Genomic DNA, 11,707 nt, shown 5'->3' with positions numbered 1-11,707 from the left:
TGTTAACAAGTTGGTACTACATCCTAGCCCTATAGATTGCTAAACCCTAGGGGAATTAATTTAACTTCTGACTCTTATTGAACCATGTGATTCATGCTACCTGACCTATATCAAATCTGCTGGGGTTTGGTGCCCCTTGCACAGCGGAAGACTTGTACAAAACAATAAATCAGATACGGATCTATTTGACCGATTATGCGATTAATCAATTCACATGTTAAATAGATAATTGCATGCTAGAACGCAAATAATTCATGCTTATAGAAAGTAAATCCTAAAACATGAATTCTACGGTTTAGAGTTACCGATTTGATTCTCCAAAGAATCGTCGATTGCTCGCGCCTTCTCCACGTGATGATCTTCAATACTAGACCACGGATCTTCTGACTGGTTCCCAAACTGTATCTCGATCCCAATTAGCTTTTTCCTAATTAAATTGAACCCACAATTTAATACAAGCTTATATTGGAATATTACGAGCAGCCACTACAGAAGTAATATTGAACTCTCCCTATCCAAATCCGAAATTACAAGTAATCCGGGTTTCCATTATTTATATTATTTATTTCTCGCGCTTAAGATATAAATGTCCATTAATTAATTAATGTCTGCTATGGACTTAATTAATTAACATCTTATTAATTCCAAGAGTGGACTTAGCAAGAAACACTTATTTATTATTCATAGAGTGATAAAAGTCCAACTGGCCAGTTTTCCGAATAATAAAACCTTGTTCGAGCTCCTCTTGAGGACATTATCAAACGAGACTCACCTAGCGCACGATTCAACATAATAGCAATCCTAGCACCGCTAGATATTAATCACCACTACGCAATATATCAGGATTATTGGGTTGCGAAAAACCCGCACCATTTGATAAGTCAAAGTAGTGCATAATCAATACCGTATGCTCAATGCTAACATATGTAGATTAAGAAATAGTATTTTATCAAGACCTAGTCTTTCAGTAGATAGCATAAAGACACGTCTTGCTGTTAGATCCGTTCAGTGCTATACCACACCAACGTCATATTATTTCAGAAAGGTTTAGAAATAATCGGACTGATATTGCAACCTTTCACGATAGGTAGTCCAACCCTATCCGGGTTGTGAAATTCTTCTTTTTCTTTTGCAAAGCATTGCATAGAACCGACTGTGTTATCTTAAAGTGGACGACGCCCACAACCAGTCTACTAAGCAAAAGACTTAGACTTTGTTTGCTTCTTATACATTTAAATGTTTATAAAACATCTTATAAATGCATAAGCAAACACAATGTAATAATATATTGATTCTATTCGTGCAAAACTGCTCGAATAATACCGAATCGGGTTAAAAGTTGATTGTAGAGTTTTACATATACAAGCAAGATTCTATTCGAGCGAAACTTGCTCGAAACATGCTTTTCAGTATACCAAACCTAACAAAATCTACATCATCATGTATAGAAAATCTACATTATACACCTAAAATTGTACATTACTTTTTGAAAATTTATAAGATGTCACTCACGATTAAAATCGATAGGTTAACCTAAAATACGAAATACATTATACTCAAGCATCAAGTTACATTACGATGTAAAAACCTTACTCGCAATTCCCATGAACGCATATAAAAACCTTAATCCCATGAATACATTATACAAAATACATTATACTAAGCATCAAATTCCATGAATGCGTATAAAAACCTTAATCGCAAAATAAAACCAAATTATGATATGCATTCATCTTTCTAATGATCTGAAATATACAAAATTGGAAAATGAATTTAAGAACGTAAATTCAATAACAAAATCGTATGCGTAAAATATACTTACAATCTTCCATTGTTGATAATAGCAAAATTAGAGTTCGGATGATGAATCACGGCACATAGATTCTTACTAGATGATGAAGGACGGCGCGGAGGAGATTAAGTTCACAAAAAAAAAATCTCAAGACAAATTATTTTTCCGAAATTGATTTGCTTTCAATTATAGGGGAGAGAATAAAATCATGAAATGGCGTGAATCATGGAATGATATTAACCGCATCAAATATCATATGCCATTCTTACCATTTTTTATTATAATATTTATTTAAAAACAAATAAAAGGGAGCCATGTCATCTGTTGGATTGATAAAATAAAGGGATGTGATTAACATGGATATTTGACATTAATTGGGTTATGGATTTGAACACTCCCATATATATATATATATATATATATACGAAATTAAGGCCTGATCATGCATTTTTTATTAATTAAAAAAATGGAAAAGGGCTTTTAAGGGAATGACAATGTTGGTGGTTATGGAATGTCCATGATTTTCTCCTCACAGAATATTGCGTCGGTTTTTTAATTCTTCTCCCAGAATTTTTTCTTCTCTTTCATCGTGAAATTAACCTTTCTTCTATTTCATCTTTCAACGTTAGTTCTTCGTTAAAAATCAAATCGTGCGAAACATGCCTTGGTTGTAATTATCGTATGCAGTTTGTGCGTTTGTGCGTTTGTGCGTTATTTTTGGGAGTGTTCCTGGAATATTATCGTTAATACAATGGAAGAAGGTGGTTCCTCAACAATGGACGAAGATTATGATTCAAACCTGGACGAAGGTAATTTTTTTCGAGAAGTCATAGTTTTTTGTATCCACGTTTCATTAATTTCCAAATCACACATATTAACGCAAACTTGTTTGACATTCTGTATCTGTTAATTAAATCTAGTTCCATAACTGACGCTAACAAGGAGCATGAGTTTGCTTAAGGGGGTCGCCTAGGGTTTAGAATTGAGTTTGCATGGGCTAGGGTTTAGGGACGGGCGGCTTGGATGTTGTATTATTTGTTAATCTTAATGTTCATTCATTACTGGATAATGTAAAGTTGTGAATAAATAATCCAAGTATTAGTTTGTCTTGTTTATGGTTTAGAAACGTTGATTAATCTAGGGTGTTGTGGTACTAGCTACAAGTAATATAGATTTAGTACTATATAATGTACATTATTAGATAGATAATGCACGTTTTATGTTGCCTGTGTTATGGTTTAGACACGTTAATTAAACTAGGGTGTTGTGTTTGTGATATTAGATACATATAATGTAGATTTAGTTCTGGATAATGTAAATTTTTAGATAGATAATGCAACTTTTATGGTTCATAATGTTTATGTTAGCTGAGTTTTGTTTTTTGTGATTGTGTGCAGTGGTTGTTGTACCTGAGTGTTCGAAAGAGTTGAAGCCTGTGGTTGGCCAGAAGTTCAAATCATTGGATTTTTGTTTCGCGTTCTACGATGTGTATGCCCGGGCTGTTGGTTTTGATACTCGTAAATCAAAAATGAGGAAAACTGATGGTATAATTACTTGGTATAACGTAGTATGCAACAGGGAAGGCAGCAAGAAGTCGAGCGAGGATGACCAAGCAAATGCACGGTCTGGTTTTTCGTTAAAACGTCGACGTTTATCCAAGCGTTGTGGTTGTAAAGCCAGTATCTCATTCAAGTTCTTCTCCGACGGAGGAGTTTCAGGTTATACTGTCGAGGAGTTTAACGAAGTTCATAACCATTACATGGTTGGGACCGAGCATCAGCAGTTTATGTCAATCAATCGAAAGTTGGACGACGTACATCACCAATTTATCCTTGATTGTTCAAAGGCTAACATAGGTCCCACGCTCACGTTTAATGTGCTGAAGGAAATTCTGGGTGGTTTTCAGCTCGTTGGCTGCAATGTTGGGGATATAAGGAATGCTTCACGAGACATCAAGGCATACGCTCATGGTTTTGACGTACAAATGGTTTTGGATGATATGGCTAGGAAGAAGGAGATGTCCGAAGCATTCACATATGAGTACGAGGTTAATGCTAGCAACCAGCTTGTTGCTTTGTTCTGGTGTGATGGTTTGATGAAGAGGAATTACCACATGTTCGGTGATATTGTGGCTTTTGACACCACCTACAACACCAATAGGTATACCTGTCGTGCATTATAACATTTGAATATGTACATTATTGTATGCATTACAATGTATTTTGCATGCATTACATATGCACTTTTCTTGAATTATGTTGGCTTATGTTACGCAGGTATTGTATGATCTTCGCGCCATTCACGGGAAAGGACAATCATGGACGACCAGTGACTTTCGCTGCTGGTTTGGTAAGCAACGAGAAGACAGGCGCTTTTGCATGGCTGTTTAGACATTTTGTCCAATGTATGGGGGTTGCTCCGAAGATGATTGTTACAGATCAAGATTTGGGGATGAGATCGGCTATTGAAGAGATTCTTGTCGGGACTCGCCACAGATGGTGTATGTGGCATATCATGCATAAGTTGGCCAATAAAGTTCCTGGTCGGTTGTTGCGGGACGAAGATTTCAAGAAAGAGTTCAATGCCTGCGTCTGGTCGGATCTGCTTGAACCCGACGAGTTCGAAGAAGAGTGGAATGGAGTACTTGAACGTTACGACCTGGAAGACCATGGTTGGTTGAAGACATTGTACGACTACAGGCAATTATGCATACCTGCATACTTCAGAGATTTCCCAATGGGCTCGATGATTAGGACCACCTCTATTTCTGAGTCAGAGAACAGCTTCTATAAAAAATTTCTCAAGCCACGCAACAACATTGCCGAATTCTACTTGAATTTCAACCAAGCTGTGGATTTTCAGCGGAATAGTAGAACAAAGCTGGACTACCAAGACGCGACTGCCCTGCCTATATTGGCCACTACTCTGCCTTTCGAGAAACATGCTTCTACTCTGTACACAGATAGTATGTTCAAGAAAATACAAGAGGAGATCGTTGAGAGAAATGACAGATGTCGCGTTTTGGGGTTCTCATCTGCAGACAGTGTTGACACCTACATTCCTACTTTGTGAGACATGATAGGACTGACGACTCATACTCTTGTGATTGCAAACTATTCAGTAGGCAGGGCTATCTGTGCAGCCATGTCTTCTTTTTGTTCCGGAACAATGAAGTAAAAAAGATTCCTGATAACTACTGTGCAAGTAAATGGATGAAGACTCCGCTGGTTAAGGCTGTCCATGGAGATGTTGATGAGACTTTACCTACACAGTCCGTTTTTTATGAAAGGCAAAACGTTTCAAAGCAAGGGATCTCACTGTTCTATGGATTTCTTCGTCGATTTGTGACGAACATTGATGTGCTTCGTGCATTCGTAGGTGGATTGGAGGAACTTGGTAATTCACTTCACGCTGGAACTCCTTTGCCATCCGCTTCTGAGAAGAGGCGAATGATTGAACAGTTTTATGGAATGGAAAGGCCGGAAGTCATCGAGGTCCACCCTCCGGATGTGGTAAAGACGAAGGGGCACGCGAGCAGCTCCGCTAGTCGTCTGATTTCGAAGAGAGAAAAGGCTATCAAGGATGCTACTAGGCCTCTTAGACGGTGTAAGGCGTGCGATGAGTTGTGCCATCACGACTCAAGAAATTGTCCTATGCTTAAAGAGCTTGAAACGGAGAATGAGCTGCGTAAGGGAAAGAGGAAATCTTGATTAATTTTCATTATAACAGCATTATTGTTCTTGGTTTTGCGTTTTATGCTCAGTGTTTAAGTCTATTTCTTCCCACTTTGAACTAGATTGTCTAAATGATTATTCATTATAAAAGTTTTATTGTGCATTATTGTTATCTATTTATTACATTAATTGAATTGAGTACTTGTTTCGTTTTCAGAATTATTACAGGAGCTGGTCATTTGGAGAAACAGTATTTTCTATACTTTGAATAACCTTGCATTTCAGGCATATTTACATACATTATGCATGTATAAGTGTTACATTATTTGTTATATGCACTGGTATGTCACTTCATTAACATAACGGAAAATTGCATTATAAATCAATTTATTTACATTATTTGTATAGTTATATGCATTGTAGTTTGCATAATGTATAACATTAATATGTTCGATAGCTTTGTTATACATTATTCCCTGTATATTATACATTATTAGGTAATATTTTGTAATTATTAAGTTATCTGAAGCAATTACCAGTTTTGTGGAGCAAACATTTTGTACCTACATATCCAAAACATTCTAAATCACCTAGTTCAGGAGTATCCAAAACCTTTAGTACCAAAAAATCGAAAACATTTCAAGATATCCAAAGCATTCGAACCCACAAATTCGATGTTCACCCTTCCCATCCTAAAAAAACATCTAGTTCATATCCAAATCAAAAACCATCTAGTTCACTCGAGCCCATAATTCTCGACCCACTTTTCAAAGCTGAATTTAGGCGGCCTATCCATCCAATGCTTCGTGGCTTGTGTTTGGTTGGTCCCGGTCTTCGAGTTGTGTGGAGAAGTTAGCAGCGCCGTCGCAAACTTCATGCGCAACAATTCCAGGCTCTTCGTTCCTTTTGCAGTTAGACCGCAGTTCCAATCCTTTTCCTTCTCTCCGAAGTACGTCTCCATATGCCTCATCACATACACCCCCGTGTCCACGGTGCCACTATTGTTCCTCCACGGCATTGTCACGACATGCGCACAACATTTTTTTACTTGTGCCGCCATTTTTGAAACCTTGGACTTTGTAAGTGCTGCTGCAAAGAATTTTTTCTACACGCCAAAACCAAAAAAATTTGCACAATTGAACATAATGTACAATTTGTGATGTATAATGCACAAAATATAATGTGTAATGTATATTACCAGAACAGAGGGTGTGTCCCCATATTTCTCTCCAAATGTCACGTGTGTCTCAGCCAATGTGTGATCAATGATGTTCATCTTGGAATCACCAAGATCAAAACAGACCACATACTGATGGGACGCCCCCCAAACTGGGAAGAAAAACTGCACAACGGAAGCAACATTAGCACACACTGTTCTCTCCAGTAATATCTAAGAAACGACTACATTATTGAACTACAACTCACCATTTCATACTTGTCCCACTGATAGCTTCTCGTTCCAATTGTTTCCTCCAACACCCTCGTCCAGAATGTATCGAACTGGAACTCTTCTGTCCATTCGGGTTGTGCGTCCACCATTGACTGAATCTGTAGTTTATTTGTGTTAGCCGTTACAAACTTTAGATAATTATAGTAACGAGATAGAAACATGGAGAGAATGGTGTTCACTCACGCATGGTCTTGTTGAGAAGAAAAGTCCGAAATCTGTCTCCGGCGGCTTGTTCTTTTCCATTGTATTCAGGTAAGAGCTCCATGTGTTGATAACATCGGGGCTCACAGGCTTGAATGGCGCTAATGACTGCATCTCGATCTGCACAGTACTCTTCCAGTTGTCGTGGTAGACAACTTGATACCTGTACATGTTTAACCAGTTAAAATAGTTTCATATGTCCCAAAAGTAAGAATATCTAAAGTATAAATTTTACATGTTCTTTTCCGCCGTGTTAAGAACCTAGTAGTAGAGTTGCTTGTCCACTGTGTGTGGCTTTGCGGTCAGTCTAACTGCTCTCTCGTGGAATGGAGACCGGGTAGCCAGACTTGGCTTCTTCATTCGTCCGGTTGCTTTCTGCAAAATAATAAAGACACATAACAATCATTTAGTAGATCTATTACTTTAGTCCTTGTATTAACTACACTATTCGATACCTCATCCGCATCCGACTCCTGTGCGATCTGTTTCCCTCTTGCCTTTTTTTGATCACCAGCCTTTCCACCTGCATGTTTTGGATCTACAAGTTGCGGTGGCTCACTTGTTCGCACAACACCAATCACTATGCCCTTACGGGGTGCAGCAGCCTGTACCTTTAAACAAGAAATAATATAACATTTCAATAATGCATGGCTTCAAACTAATAATGCAGAAAATGAAGGCTTCCTTTAGATACTCAACCTCCTGCCGAATATCCATCTGTTTGCCCGTTGCTACCTTTGAAGGTCCATTCCTCGCTGGCTGTTTTCTCTTCGCTGCCGGAACCTCAGCGCGTTTCCCTTCAGTTGTCTGGTTTTTTTTTCAAAAAATAATTAATCTAAATGCACTGAATAATGCATACATATATACATATAATGTACAGAAGTTCTGAAAATAATGCAAGTTATACTTGAGATTATATTATTACACAATGCAAGTTGTGATTGAGATATTTTCACCTTGCGGTGTCCCCTACGGCTGCACTCTTTGTTTTGTCTTTATTTTTCTCGGCTTTACTCTTTGCCGCTGCATCCACCCTATCCTTCACTTCATCGTCACCACTGCTTCTAGGCATCTACAAACAAACGAACAAAAATGAAAAGCTGTAATATTCTTACTAATTAATAACACTTAATCATTTAGTATCTTAGAACATACCTCAGTCGCTGCTACACTGGAAGTTTTCTCATGCTGGCCACCACCATCTTTTCCTGTTGTGTCCCCAGCCTGGTCAGCAGCGCCACCCGGCTCATCTTGTGCTGTATAATCAGTGGTTTTTTTCCCTGAACCACCAGCCCCGTCTGTCGTCTGGGTTTGCTGTGTAGCAAACGGATCAGGACATTCAAATCTGTCCAGCACAAAAGATGGCCTATCGAAGCCTCTTGCAATCGTCTTCTTCTTGTCGTATGCCGCCATCATTTTTTCCATCTCATCAATCCACTCTTGACTGTACTCCTCTTCATCCTCCCTCACTTGAGTCAAACGTGTAACAATCTCTTCTTGCTCAACCACATGTTCCTCCTCCAACTCCAACAACTTCTTCCCAATTTGAGTACCTACTCGTACGCAGTCATCCTCCATCATTTCAATAGGAATCATTTTGAAATCATCTACCCACGTCGAAATCGCGTAGCCCAAATACTTATCTCTTATACGCTTAGCTCTGTTCTGGGTCCTGCACCGCCTCCTCTGTTCACATCTTCCAGTCTCCTTGCTTCCTCTTCCACCAAATACTTATCTTTTGTCTATCCGGTCCTCCAATCTTCCAGTACCGAACTGGTCGCGCTCAGCCTCCTCTCTTTGTTTTAAGTTTTCCATCGTTCAGCCTTTTACTGTTGGCCAGGCCCGGCTGACTCGCCTCTGGATGTGAACTACGCGGTCCACATACGCCAACTGGTAAACACAGAGTTACTGAAGGTCAATAATCCATTTTTTGGTATGCTTAATGCATGAATACATTATTTTTAATGCAAGAAATGAGGGACAGTAATGCATAAGTAAAACAAAATATGAAATATGCTTCAATATGACCAAAATTCACTTTTAATGCAGAAAGGGTTTCACTTACCAATAAAAAGTGCATAGGCCCGGTGAAATATACAGTTTCACCTCTCTTCCATGTAGGATAGGTGGCCTCCAATACTGATAAGACGTAGCCGCACCAGTTGAGATTCCTAATCTCATCAACATCGTCGATGAAATGTAGAATCTTTGGCTTCAAATTACCATCCGCCGGCGTCTCAATTACTGCATTTTCTAGCATGAACATGAACATCCGTTTGAAATCAGGACCATCGTTCACCTCCTGCTTAATCACTTTCGCAACATCAGCCGCTATCATTTTGTAACTACTCTTTCCACAACGTTCTGCAACGTAGTCGTTGAACTGGAATTCGGTTTGCTTATCAACTGGCCTTGAGATGGGTGTTGGCCCTTTTGGAAAACCTAGCGTCAGATGGACATCGTCCTCATCGATCGTCAAGCCTCCACCCCCACACAAAGGTATCTGGCAGCGTGCAAGATTCAATGAGTTGAGAACCCAGTAGGCGATGTACCCGGGGATCTCGCTGATGTTGTAGTGTAGCATGGCCCCGAATCCAAGTTCTTCCATTGCTTCCTTTTGCCGTGGGGTCAGATCTTTCAAACAATTTACAAATTCTGTGGTGCTCCTGATGTATAAATGGTCAACCTTTTTCCCTCGAGTCTTCCTCTTATCCGCTTCTTCAGTTGAGGTACTAGCCTCTGCCCTCTGCTGTTCCTTAAGTCTATCTCTAAACTTTTGTGCTACTGATAAAGGCAGTACATCATCCACAGCCTGATCTATATCTAATCTTGGATGTTTGGAAGCTGCAAAAAGGAATACGTACAAAATTACCATTAATGCATAATAATAACTGGATAATTTACTTAATAATGTAAAAAAAACGTGTACAATTTCTGGAAACATTTAATCAGATATGGAATATATTTGTAATGCAAAAAAACATGACCAAAAATGCAGAAAAAATGTAAAATAATGGAGATATCTTGACTTCAAGCCATCTACTAACTGTTAATGTTCTGTTAGCAGCTATGTAGTCTTCCAACCACATACGCACTACAACTACACACCTTCATGAACATAACTAACACAAACACAAATAATGCAGCTAATGAATCTAAATAATGTGAAAAAAAGGTAAACCACCTCTAGCAACATTAAAGCAGAGATGAAACACAGTTGTAATGCAAAAAGACATGAACAAAATGCACCAACATGCGTTCATAATGTATGAAACTTATCTCTAGTCCACCCTATAGTTGTAATGCATAAGAACAGGAACAAAATGCACCAAAAAAGTTAAATAATGTAGAAATCTAAACTGCAAGCCACCTACTAATTGTTAAAGCTCTCTAAGCAGCAATGTAGTATTCCAACCACATTAACCACTAGAACTACACACCTTCATCAACAAAACTAACACAAACACAAATAATGCAGAATAAGAACTGCATTAATTAAAAAAAGGGTAAACCACCTCTAGGAACAGTAAAGCAGATATGCAATACAACTAGCAGATATGCAATACAGTTGTATTGCAAACAGACAATAAGAGAATGCATGAATAATGGTTATAAATTTGCAATCAACAACAATAATGTTGATATCCCATTGAATAATGCATAAAAATAACTTAATAATGTACCAAAAAGGTAAACCACTTCTACCAAGTTTAACAAAGAGATGAAATACATTTGTAATGCAAACAAAACAGGAACAAAATCCACAAAAAATGTCCACAAAGTTATCAAACTTCTGTGCAGCCGTACTATAGACCAAAAAATGATGAAACCGAGATAAATAATTCAGAGACCACTTGTAAGAACAACTACACAGCAATGCAAAAGAGTTGTAATGCAAACAAATAACCATAAAATGCACAGCGAACATTAAATAATGAACTACACAATGAAAAATGACACTTTCGATTTCGTATAAAGGCGCAGCATTATCACCTTCGGTCTGCGTGGGCTGGCTCTTGTAGGGGCGTCCTCTTTTTGACATCGCAAAACTAACACACAGAATAACAACAACCACAGAAACCGCGTTAGAAAACACACGCAGAACCACATAAAAGGAACATCTAAAGCAAAAGTGACAATAATCGTCAAATTGAGGACGAATACAACCCAAAACCCTAATATTAAACCAAATTCAACTCACAAACCCACAATAAACATCCAAATACTGAAAACCCATCATCTAATGCTCACAATTTCACATTTATCACAGAAAATTTACTAAAAATCGAGACTTCATACTCGTACCGTATATGAAGATCGGAGATGTATACTTGACCGACGGCGACCGTGCTCTTAAAACTGAACTGTGAATGGGAATCGTCGACCCACGTCGTTTTCCACTGTAACAATCAAAGTTACGGCTGGTTCAAGGCAATTTCAACGGTGGCGGCTAGGGTTCAACTGGTTTGGAAAAATTGAGAGAATGGTATGTGTTCGGTTTTTTGATTTGATAGAATGGGAGAGAGAGAGTAAGAAGTTGGAAAGGTGTATCAGAACCTCGCTTAATTATCGGGACTACCGTTTTGAAAC

General features: G+C 38.4%; 1 protein-coding gene across 1 annotated transcript; it reads left to right on the top strand.

Annotated features, from left to right (window-relative positions):
- Positions 1-2,543: 2,543 nt before the first annotated feature.
- LOC125196820 (protein FAR1-RELATED SEQUENCE 5-like) lies at positions 2,544-5,502 on the top strand. Its single transcript, XM_048095462.1, has 4 exons — positions 2,544-2,601; positions 3,190-3,952; positions 4,069-4,860; positions 4,917-5,502. The coding sequence occupies exons 1-4, from the start codon at positions 2,544-2,546 to the stop codon at positions 5,500-5,502; spliced, it is 2,199 nt and encodes a 732-aa protein (XP_047951419.1).
- Positions 5,503-11,707: the final 6,205 nt, after the last annotated feature.

This window comes from Salvia hispanica, chromosome 1 (genome assembly GCF_023119035.1).
Source record: "Salvia hispanica cultivar TCC Black 2014 chromosome 1, UniMelb_Shisp_WGS_1.0, whole genome shotgun sequence".
Lineage (NCBI taxonomy): Eukaryota > Viridiplantae > Streptophyta > Magnoliopsida > Lamiales > Lamiaceae > Salvia > Salvia hispanica.
Note: the sequence above shows the minus strand (reverse complement) of the source record. Positions and strands in the feature narration are given on the sequence as shown.